Genomic DNA, 12578 nt, shown 5'->3' on the forward strand with positions numbered 1-12578 from the left:
AAAACATTTTGAAAAATGTTCACCTGGAAGATAAAGAAAAAATACAGGAGTATAATGTAAGAAATAAAAAAAACATGTCAGCATTTTAACAATCCTGAAAATCGGAGTACAGTAAGTTTCTAAAACACCGTATAAAATATAAACTAAGACAATGGACAATGTCTAATATGAAATTAGATAAAAAGGCATAAATCTTAGAACAAACTGTGAGGCTGATAGGTTGATGGAACTCGCTGAGGACCATATTCATAGCAGAACTGGCTTGGACACTGTGGAGTACAGAAAAATCCTGCCCTACCAGGAACCACACCCTGGCAATTCAGTCCATAGTCTAGTCATTATACAGACTGTAATGTACTTACTGGCTTTGCTAGTACTTGGACACAAAGGTAGTTCTGCCCATATTTTTACCAACATGTAGTCAATAATATTATTATGTATTTGATTCAGAATGTAAATGATTATACATACCTGCCACAAATCTGACTCTCCAGTCTGTGTTGTGAAACTCCTCTTGGATGACTTTCCAGAACACATCTGATCCAGATGGAAGCGTGATGCAATGAAGAAGAAGGGGTACACACACCTGACAGATGTGTGAATGTTCCGAGTTACACATGTCCCAAAGGCTGTATTAAGAATAAAAATGCATTAGCTTGCCACAAACATCAGTAAATGTCTAAAATTACATTACAAATTGAACTGAAGATAAACGAAGGTGTGTTGTAAAATTCATAATATCCTAATTTTTTATCCCATTCATTAACAAGCAACTAATAATATTAGTTGTGCTTTCTCTCATTAGAAAGCAAGTTCTTTCTCTTTTCCAACAAAAGGTCAGTACAATGCCTTTACTTCATTGTAATACAAGAATGAATTAAGGTCTGTATATACCCATGCAACCAGTGATTAAATGTTTATATAACTACTGCACATTTCAATGAATTAAAAATTTGCTGCATACATTCATTCTCTATGGAGCAAAATATTTATACAGAACATTCATTACAGCTACTGAAAAAATTGTACATAAATAACAGGCTAACAAATGTATAAACTCACTTTTTAATGAGTAAATTTTCTTGACACCAAATAATAAATCCCAGGTGATCTTTAGATGCTTTGGTGAGTGCATCACCATGAAGACAGAGTATGTGCAGACACTGCAGCATGTAGTATAAAATGTCTGGTTCATCTACATTTGGCAGCTCCTGTTCAACACAAATATCAGTAAACAGAAAACAGGAGAAGATAATAAATAGTTAGCTTCCAAGTAATTAGCAGAGGTTGGTATTAAGTATGGAATTTGTCTAGATGCTTGTAATTGAAATATATTAACTATGTCAAGACATTTTCTATTTCAGAACTACCACACTTTAGATAAACAGAATAAATATAAGAAATTATCCTAATTAATTTAATGATTCTAATAGTGTTCATCAGACTTGAAATAGTAGCTCAGCAAAACAACATAAAGGATCAATTTAAGCAAATATGACTAACCTTGAGAAGCTCATGGAGCAGTTGTAAATGCTGAGGCAGTTCATCTAGTGTAAAGCGAAACTTCCCAACAGATGTGTGCCAAAAGTCATCCAATATTTCTTCAGGCCCAGGATCAACTGGCTGATCATTCTCTCCAACCAGAGTTGGGCGAGCAACCTGTGCTGTAGCTGTTGCTACAGTTCACAATTACAGATTAGGTTATTCATGGATTGCATTTTGAATAAATGAAAAATATCCTCTCTCCATTCATGCATGAGGACGTCTAGATAAAATGAAGGAAACAAAAGATCTCTGAAACTGTCATCTGAATATTGCAAAATCAACAACATTTAATGTTATTCAATGTATTTAAAAAGAAAATCCCATAAAAGCTGGTAGGCAGCTGGTGTTTGACATCTTGTTTGAGCTAATGGTATCCAACACCTTTAGTCACACGAAACATAAGCCAATTAATATGAACCAGATGAAAGGCATATCCTGTTTTACATACATAATATAATAAATATGACTCGTAATATAAACAAAATCTACATTTAAAAGTAATCAGTTCTCATAGTCTGTGGAATATTTTACTAAGTTACATGTTATTACGTATAAGTCTGCTACTTACCAACATCAGTGTCGGTAATGGTGACGGCTCTTGCTACTGCAGCAACAACTTTCTCAGCAGGGATAATAGGTGCAAGGTCCAGCTGCTCAGTCACAGTCTCAACAGTTGCAGTCATTATCTGTAAATACAGGAAGTACTCACTACTTTTTACACTCTGCATATAATACTGCTGTAATTCATTAAGGCCATGTTACTGAAGTTAACATAACCAAATTCAGTTATACTTGGCTATAATAATCCCTGTCTATGATACTATACTACAAGCAACAGTCAAAACAGGGTTGGAAAGTGTACTCCAATTTGGAGGACATGTAATTTTGAAACACGTTTTTATGATTTTACATACCTGAGTGGCCTATGTTCATTTACTGTAGACAGGTATATTATTGCACATGCAACTGTATTGTAAATCTGAGCACAATACATACATCACTATGCATAATCTTAATTTATATTTCATTTAATTAATTCCATGTAGAAAATGATTCAAATAACAATTCTAGAAAGATAAATTCAAGCTTCATATAAAATAAAGCTTATACTTCACCAATATGAACCAATATGAAAAGTGCTGGACAAATGTGGGTGTGGGCAATCAAAAGAGAATTCATCTAAAATTTGTTTATTAGTACCACAGAAAGTGCTGGACAAATGTGGGTGTGGGCAATCAAAAGAGAATTCATCTAAAATTTGTTTATTAGTACCACAGACAAGACATATGTAGACACCAGCTTCCCACTGTATGTGAATTTTATTCTCACTGTGCAAAAACATAATAATTTCATACTGATTTTTACAAGATCACAAGACATCCATTCTAGTCTACATTCCTTCGGATGAGAACGATTTCTATGAATTTATGAGGGGAAGGAATAAAACCATGTGGGGTCAATCTGTTTAATATCACAACAAAACTCAAAGCTTACATGAGAAGTTGCAGAACACATAAAAATGTTACCTATATACCTCATTTACAGAATTTCAGTTGAAATTTTCTATTATAATCAGACACAGCACGAGCTACAGTTATTTCTGCACCAGCTAGTGAGATTTGTTTCAAAAATTTACAGGTGAGAACAAGACAAGGCCATTACAATGCTTTTGCCATCAAATGAGGTTTTCTTCCATATAACAACAGTGGAACTATTTCAAAGGGAAGTAAAAACTCACCAAAAACACTAAAAGGAAACCAGTAAAGAACCAGTATAAGAAAAAGAGAATCCATAAAAGAAACAGAGATACAAGAGAAGATCAGAGTAAACTGAAGAACACAGGAAGATCAGACTAGAGCAAAACAGAAAAGGGTAAAAAAGAGAAGAAAAGAAGAAACAGATAGGCAGGGGCACATTGACTAGAGAAAAACAGAAACAAATGCAAAGAAAGTATCACACGATATGGAAGATAAAAGAGAAAATTTAACAGAAGCCAATCAAAACATATGCGAGGAATATATCATAAGCAACAAAAGATGAAAGAGAAACTGTTAAATGATTAACATAGTTCAGACTTCATGAAAGCTTTGTTTGGACATTAATTTTGTAAACATTTTCCAATTAGCTTGAACTAGAATGTACAAATGTAATGTAAGTTTCAAACATAAAGACAATTTCCTGTGGTAGTATTAATATAAACTACAAATTACAAAAAAATGAAATAAATTTTTTGTAAATCACTACAGATTTCACCAGGAAGTTGCCAGAATAGCTAATATGATTAAGCATGGGCGTAAATGTTTTGTCCATACAGTTGCTACCTTGCCAAAGGAATTCACTATATGAACAAAATACTTGTTGCCTATCTTTTATATATATATATATATATATATATATATATATATATATATATATATATATATATATATATATATATATCCTTCAGGCCTTATTTTTTGGAAGCTTTTCATTGTAGCTTTTATTGACTTTACAGGATATTACTTGTTCTAAAACTGTTTTCTGTTCCAAAACCACATGTTTGATGAATAATGTTGCTGTTGATACTGGTGGTGATGATGATGAAAACTGGTTGTGTGAATAATACATATAAGAAAGATGAAACGTCATTTTAATGATGGTAATATGATCAAAAAACAAATTAAAGGCACCATTCTCACAAAGCGACACAAAAATGAGAAGCTCCTTACTTTGGAAGTACTTTGCATGAACTTTTGTAGATACAAAATATCAGTTTTCACACCACTGGAAATAAACATAAATCCTTCTTCTGCAGACAGGACACATTCAAAGTAAACTTTGACTTTTATTTATATCTGTATGGAATTATAAGGTTACTGTGATAGAAAATATTTGTCAGTTATTTAATAATACTGTATTAAGTGTGCATGTTATGCAGTATCATAGGGAGGCACTGGATGACTACGATTAACAAGTAGAAGGAAACTGTCATAATCCATTTCAAGTATGAGAAAGTGCTGAGAAACTTTGAATGTGAACACACATGTTTCAAAACCACATTTCTCTGTTTCTATTAAAGTTTCTTACAGAAGAATCACACATATTAAACTGATTATATTTTATTCTTATTTCTTATATTACTTGCTTTATTACAGTAAAATTGTCTATTTTAATGCAGTATCTAGGAATTTTGCATCTACAAAAGTCATTTTTCTTCCCAGTGCATAGACAGCAGCCAGTGATGCAAATAAAGAACAAGACTGTGCCAAGTAGAAGCAGAGTGGACGTACATGAGGCACGTGCATCAGCACCACACCTACACTATGGAACTCGGGGATTGGCATGTTGATCACAACATCTGGCTTTGGTTCTGACTTCTTTTCCGATTCTGGTGGGCTCTTGCGTCCGTGGCCACCTTCTTCACCAGCTTGTTCCTCTATATATGACTGTAATAATTGTGAGATGATTTCTTATAGAGGTCAATTAGATGTGGCACATTTTGAGAATAAATAGTAAAAGAATGTTTAAATGACTATTACACCATAACATTATATATCCTTTGAATAAATGTCTAAAGGTTGTTATCCATAACATCAAAGGTTGAAGTTGTAATTTTAAACACAGAAAACATAATCCAGGTGAATTCTTTGACCTATTAAAAACATAATATCAAATTCCACACAAATACAAGCAACAATTTAACAGTGTCACCATGAAACCTAAATGGAAGCATGGACTCTACAGTCACTAAATTAGTATTTTCCACTTTATTGAAAAGTTATCTGAACAGAAGTTGCATGTTTTCCAGAGATATTTTATCAATCAGAACCTCTCAACTAATATTTCTACCACAAGTTAACACAACTGCATTGTTGGTACTACTGATGGCAGGAAACTGCCAAATTCAGACTGCTGGAATGTTATTCCTACATTTAGCAAGGGAATACTGCATTATTCATATAAAATATTTTATTAAAAATTCTGAACTTTGGTGACTAATAGAGGTAGAAGTATTACTTACATCAGGAGGGTTGACTGGATGATCAGGTGATAGAAACTCTACCAGCTGTAGTGCTAACTGGTGCCACATGACACTAGACTCACAGAATACACAATCATTCTTGGAGGCACATGAGTGGGAACCAACCCACGAAGATGACACCATTAACTTTAGTAGCTGACTAACATCTTCTGCCAAAGAAGTGTGCACACCATTATGCTTCTCCACCTCCTGTAGTTCCATCTACACATACATATATATAAATACATTTTAATGCCAATCTGTATTATAAACTGATTTTCAAACAAGTGGAAAAATACCTAGAACACAATATGAAGAAAGATATACACACCATAAAGAAAGGGCATATCATACTTTCCTTTTTTAACCTTAAAATCTATTGAGTAATTTACACTGATTCAACTGAAGTACTATACACTATTATTTGGATTTTATTACATCTACAAATGTAAAACATATTCTAACACTGAATGAATTTATGTGTCATTAACAATGCAACTGCTTAATTTCACTTAAAAATTTGGTAGCAAAGGATATAAAAAACTGCAGCAAAGCTAGAAACTTAGTCAATCCTTCATCAGCAAGATGTAGGGTGAATTTGTGTTGTTGCAATATTTCATCAGAATATAAAAGACCAATACTTTACCATGCTTTTACTCATGCATTATCATCTTATATTTAACTAACCTGTCTGAGCAGAACATCCAACATGAGGATGTAGCATGACAAGGTAAGCTCAGCATCTGTCTCAAATTCAACATGTCGTGAAGTTGGAGCCTCATCATCAGAAAGACCAGATGTGTTTCCTGATGAATCTTCTCTTACAGGAGATGGAGATATATCATCCATATCTTTAACTATATGTAATAAAAGCAAAGCTTTCATTTCAAATAAAACTAACTAAGATAGACAGACAAACATGGCATAGGTAACAAGAGCACTTATGAAACTTTTACTTGTAAAAATTACACTCAACAATTTTTAAGTCTGAAGTATGAACAGCATATATAATCATAACCTCTTGAACTCAGAATTAGGGATATATTGTAATTCCACTTATGCATTCAGTTCTGTCACAGAGTATAAATTGCAAATGACAACACTCTGACTGAATAATAAATACAGTGTCCATTGTTTTACAAATTCACTCAGAAAAGCACGAATTTCACTCACCAGGACTGTCTGTTTTTCCACTATCCTCATATTTATATGTCTTGACTGGTTTATCATCTTTGGAATTACCCTTCATCACTCTGACACCTTCATTAAACATAGCAAACAGCTGTGAAAGTGGGATCACTATGTCCAGCACTGTTAAGATCTGAGAACCAAACATTAACCAAATATACAATGTATAAGTTAAGCTTCCATTTCCAAACAAGAAGAGCAATATATTAATAAAAATAAACTTGAAAACAGCATAAATGAGACAGAACTCCTCCTTACTGAATGGGTGCAACATGACAAAAGCATGAAGCAATATTAATTAAATGTTAGTGTTCTGTCTTACAAGTGCAAAATGCCCAGGGAAATTCAATGGGGAATTATTTCTATCATATCTTAATCCCTTACACTCTTTCTTCCTTTCCATTATGCATTTTTTACCTTTATCTCTTTCCCTTCCATCCCTCATATTTCTTTCCTATATGATGAAAGACAGTTACCTGATATCAGAAAACACACTTTATTCATATCATCAGAATTTGGCAGTACCTCTCAGTATGTGCACCTACAGCTTGATGAAGAACATTAAAGCATAAACTTAGGATGTGACTTCCCGAACAGCATTAGCAGCAGTGCATGAATTACAACAGCAACTGATTATAATACTGAAAGAATTAAAGCTTTCATGGCAACTGAACTCAAAATATTCTCAGACAGCAAGCCATATCAGTTATGGACAAAAGCTTTTGTCCATAACAGACATGGCTTGTTACCTGAGATTTTAATGATACTGAAACATTGCTCTGCAAAAGCAGTGTCAAATATCTCATCAATGATTGATTTTGTTAAAGATGATTAATGAGTAACATGCAAATTTGTTTATAATAGGAAGTTGGTAGCATTTTTAACAGACCTCCATTTGACTTCAAATAAATCATCCTCATTTATAACTCTGCAGCCTGAGTCAATAAGCAAGGGTGATTGTCACCCCAGGTCTGGAAAAGGTTAAGAAACCCTGGTTTGGGTGAATAACTAGCAATAATTAATCAATAATCAAGGTCTATATTAACATACTACTCTGACTTCTTTTTAAAGAGAATAACGTGAGCAGTTTCATAAAACAGTATGTATAGAATCTGAGTACCCTTCTTACCTGCAACCAGTTTAAAGCCTGTTCTTGAACCTTAGCTGAAGTCTTCTTGAAACGCACAGCTACAAATTGGTACAATTTCTTTGCATCAAATCCAAGGGGACTCATGTCTGGATCCAGCATTTTACTGTAACACAAAGTAACAGAATTCTGTAGCTAAAAACACAAGACAGTAAAACTATAAGGTCACAATCCACACCATTCAATAAAAAAAAAACATTTACATTAAGAAATAAAAATTTAAAAAATTATGTTATCCATTTTTAAAATGTTTCAGGGAGTTTGCTGAAGAAAGAGCTAAATGGCAGATTTGCTGTGCGGCAATTATGTATTCAGGCAAACGAAACTAACATGATAATACTAGTATTTTATTTTTTCCAATTGCTTATTTGAGATACATAGTTACATTATAGCCAATATATCCCTTTCCTTTTAGATGAGAAGTTGTGAAACACCTTACAATGGCCTCATGATGGCACATGTGTGCCAAAATCTGTAGCCACCAAACAATATTGTTTTACAATAGAAGTTGTGTTGTTGGTAAATGATGTTAATACCCTATAACTGTTTAGCAGTGTGTATGATGGGCTAGGTGAAGTGGTTGTCTGGAAGATAAGAAAGGGACATGTGATGGAGACATTTTCAGAGAAGTAACATTTTAAATTTGGGTTTGCATAAGGAATAGGTTTGTGTAATAATACAGTTTTTGAATCAACTGATCTAAAAAATATCACAGATAGCAGCAGATAGGCAAATCAAATTTCTTGATATTAACTAGTTCAAGAGTGTTAAATAATGTTATTGGAATAAAGGGAAGTAAAACCCTAACAGCACATTATTTAATTTTTAACACTGTTCATGCAACAATTTTAAGTTCACTAGCTCTGCAATGCCAGTATGATACATACAAATTTACAAGAGATCAGCAGAAGTCAACAGGGCAGTAACAACATATGGAACATGAAAAATCAGAAACAGGCACTTGTTCTTCGAGTTACTGGTTTCCCAATATTAGGTTGAACAGGATGTATGTGAGGGTTTCCTTTCATATTCGGGAAGTAACTAACAGAATTTACCTGATCTGAGCTGTTAATAAACAACTTGTACATAAATTGCAGCATGTGCCCTTCATCCTGTTCTAAAATAATACATAGCAGTATGATGATAATATAAATTTGATACTTACATGCAAATGCAAAAGCATAGATCAAATGTTGCAGCTACAGATGATTCTAAAAATCAAAAGAACACATATAACATCAAAGCATAATGTTAAATAACAATGCAATGACATAAATGACTACAGAGCATCCAGATTAGGGTAAGCAAATATCCTGTTTTTAATTGTTTGACTGAAAGGTCCTACTAGGCTGGAAAATTAAAACTGGTACACCAGTCCCATTCTGTCCTAGAGGAATATTTATAAAGGCACCTTCTGAAAAATGCCTTTAGAAATCTGGGAGATGAACTTTAAAATATTGTCTCTGATCAGCAACTACAACAGAAAAATAGAGCAACACAGCAATTTAGAACCACTCAATAAATCTGTGGTCATCTTGTTATTAAAATTTTCTTTAACCCATCATATAATTTCAAAAAAATTTCATGCATTAAGGTATAACTGCAACATTGTTTAGAAGCAAACATGATACATTAAATAAACAAAGACTCATTTTCATGTTCCTGCAGTCTGAGAAACCCATTTTCTCACTTTAAAAATCCCATCACCCTAATTTAAATAAAGAATTTAAAGTATTTTGTGATTTCACAATTGCCCCAATGCTCACAAACAGAAATGAGCCAATTACTAGCATCCAGGTTAGGGACAAAAATGCAAGACATACAAACTACATCACTGAATTCAACTCTCCTGAAAGGTTTCACAAGCTTGAATTGGAAAGAAGAAAGTAACTGAGTGGTAAAGATGAATTTCATAACACAGTAGAACAACATCATCTAAATTATCAAGTGTAATCTGAAAAAAAGATAGCAAGAGGCTCTTATTACACAAAAGCAATGCCAACCAATGCTTATATGACAACCTACAATGCATATCATTACGGTCTGCAATGAATTAACAACTAATTCAATAATGTATATATTATACTCACCATCATTCTTATGCAACCTAGCAACTGTATAAAAAGAGATAAATGATCTTACAGGCGTTAAAATTCCATGGAAAGTTATATGTTTGTAGCAGAACTAGTAATTTAAACAAATTTATTTTTAAAAAGTACCTCTTACTAACCTTAAAATAGACTATATTTTTAGCATCCTCAGAATAATCAACTGAAATTTTGTTTCATAATTTAAAAGCCATAAATTTGTAATATTTATTTCATCTTACCATATGAAAATACCAACATACTGCTCTCTAGATTCTGGAAAATTCTAAAAAATTAATTTCTACTTTGTCAAAAACAGACAGACATACATACCAACATCCATGTACACATTTCTGGCATGTGTACATATGTATTTTACAGTATCCTACAACTCTGTAATAAAGAAATTACCATACTTACTTCACTACAAGAGAAACTGATTGTACTTTCATTTTCGTCCAAAAATAAGGAGTCACGTTATCCACACATAAAGACAATGTTAAAAGAACTGATTCATAAATTCATGGAAAAACAAATTATAACTGTGACATACCTTATGAAATGAACATATCCATAAAACATTAACAAGATATTAAAATATTCCAAGAGAAGAAGTACATGTTACAATAATTTCAGAAGTAGTATGAATGTTACAATAACTGCATATATTAAACAAAAGTTTCATAAATTTCACAAATAACATAAATATGTGAGGCTACATGGCAGCAAGAGAGACTTGATGCATTTATTCTTACAAACTACATGTTTCCAGTTTTAACTAATGGTTATCAGAAATGCCAAACGGCCTAATAACGCCTGGCATCCAGGAAATATCACACTTCTGTATGGTGATACAGGAATGGTAGATAATTAGTACGTGCAAGTTGTACAAGAAAAATGTTGTGGTCCTAAAATGGGCTATTTATTATGAGGTGACTGGGAAATGGAGGGGGGAATTTTGTTTCAGCTGGAGGTATAACAATTTTATATAGAGGAGTAACAAAATTATTTTACTCAGGAACTTTCTCTACTGTGAAAAAAGGGTTATCTTATAGCTAGCAACTACAGTTAAGTTATCTAAGTTTTAAGCTAGAGGAATCACATTGCTTTTGTATATGTGAAGTGTTCCAATTTTGACACCTGCAGGTTTAAGTTAGTAGCTACAAGAACCACATAGCTTGAAATATGTGAAGTGTATTGCTATCATCAGTTGAAACATGTTTGACCCAAAGAAGACTGAACTTCTATCAACCTTCTGTACAAAGCTTGCTTGTGAAATCTTCTAAACACACATGCTGCAACATGTGGATGCAGAAAAATAATGCATGGACTGAAATCAAAAGTGGTGACAGACCTCAGCAAATTCTTCAATTCATGCTGTTCCTTCTCTGGGACATCATTCACAACAGCTTCCATCCAATGTGGCATTACATAATCCCAGATGTCAGAAGTAATGATTTCATATGGTACCAAGCTAAATAATCGGCTTAGGCCATCTTTTAGATGTGAAGTACGTGATACCAGCGTGTCCCTGTGAAAAGATGAGACATATGGAACAAAAACATTTCCAGTCTGAAATATCATCATTTATTTTGATTGTTCATTAATGCCCCCAGACCTCATAAATATAAAGGAGTGCTAATCACTCACCCTTGACATTTGGAGCCATATCTTGTAATTTCATTAAATTTCAAGTGCAACATTAACAACAACAAAAATTAGGTACCTTCAGAGAGGAAGTGAACATGTTTTTCAAAAATGCTGGTAACCACCTACACTGTGTCACAACCCAAAATACTACAGTCCACACTTTTACACTACTGTAAAAACTTCGGGTAATTTTGTGCTTGGTTTCCGCACTCCGTTAACTTACCAGTGGCCACCAACTCGAGCATAGTCAGGGGGATGAGGCAAGAGGCAAGACACAAACACCTTGAAGTGGGAGTTGCACACATCTGATAACCATCCACACACAAATTCTGTTTTCAGGCGTTCCAAAGTGCTCTCTTGATCTGTGTTGTGACAACAGAAATAGCCAACATAATCTATGGTCTATTATAAAAAAAAAAACCTGAATATAAAGCAGCTCTAAATAAATTAAAAACCTACATGAAATAAACATTTTACATTGTAAAATGGTAGAAGATATTCTCAACTTCAGGATCATAATGTTGAAGGCACACATCTAGTTGTTGGTTTAGGTTTCCCAACATCCTTTGAATTGTATCATGTGGCATGCTGTGCAGTACACATTTAACATTTTCCCATAGGTCCTGTAGATTTCTTGGAATATTAAAAAAAATTACCTGTTTTAGCCTGACATGCAGGCACCTGGTAGCGTAAAATTAGTTATTCAGTTCCTCTTTAAACTAGGCACCCTAGAAAAGGGCTAATAAAAACATAAATGTTGAAGTAGGTTCTTAAAATGAAATAAAATAAACAGAACTTCAATATGGTAACACATTCAACATAAGAAGTTTCTTCATAATTTGTGACATCTAAAAATGTAACCATTCAATTAGGCCTTAAAGTAAAATGGTTCATAAAATAAATTTAACCAAATCTAAATCAAAATGTGTAAATAAAATTTAGCGTGCATCTAACATACCAA

The 12578-nt window shown here is 33.2% G+C and overlaps 1 protein-coding gene across 10 annotated transcripts in view; it reads right to left on the reverse strand.

Annotated features, from left to right (window-relative positions):
• The window catches only part of unc79 (UNC-79 domain-containing protein), a 59696-nt gene that overhangs the window by 38989 nt on the left and 8129 nt on the right, over positions 1-12578 (reverse strand). For 9 of the 10 annotated variants that reach the window (XR_015537446.1, XM_022069165.2, XM_022069167.2 and 6 more), the window contains exons 10-20: positions 11841-11979; positions 11322-11498; positions 7863-7986; positions 6719-6866; positions 6233-6402; positions 5546-5767; positions 4815-4970; positions 2114-2231; positions 1504-1676; positions 1063-1211; positions 472-629 (exon numbers count right to left, since the gene is read on the reverse strand). Coding sequence is in view for 9 of the 10 variants with exons in the window: in XM_022069165.2 (XP_021924857.1) it covers positions 472-629; positions 1063-1211; positions 1504-1676; positions 2114-2231; positions 4815-4970; positions 5546-5767; positions 6233-6402; positions 6719-6866; positions 7863-7986; positions 11322-11498; positions 11841-11979 (1734 nt within the window). In the remaining variant the exon portion in view is untranslated. The remainder of the gene's footprint in view (positions 1-471; positions 630-1062; positions 1212-1503; positions 1677-2113; positions 2232-4814; positions 4971-5545; positions 5768-6232; positions 6403-6718; positions 6867-7862; positions 7987-11321; positions 11499-11840; positions 11980-12578) is intronic. The other variant, XM_087357352.1, reaches the window with a different exon arrangement.

The sequence above is a fragment of the Zootermopsis nevadensis genome, unplaced genomic scaffold (genome assembly GCF_977971745.1).
Source record: "Zootermopsis nevadensis isolate Lab colony 2312 unplaced genomic scaffold, Znev_1.0 Znev_ptg000028l, whole genome shotgun sequence".
Classification (NCBI taxonomy): Eukaryota; Metazoa; Arthropoda; class Insecta; order Blattodea; family Termopsidae; genus Zootermopsis; species Zootermopsis nevadensis.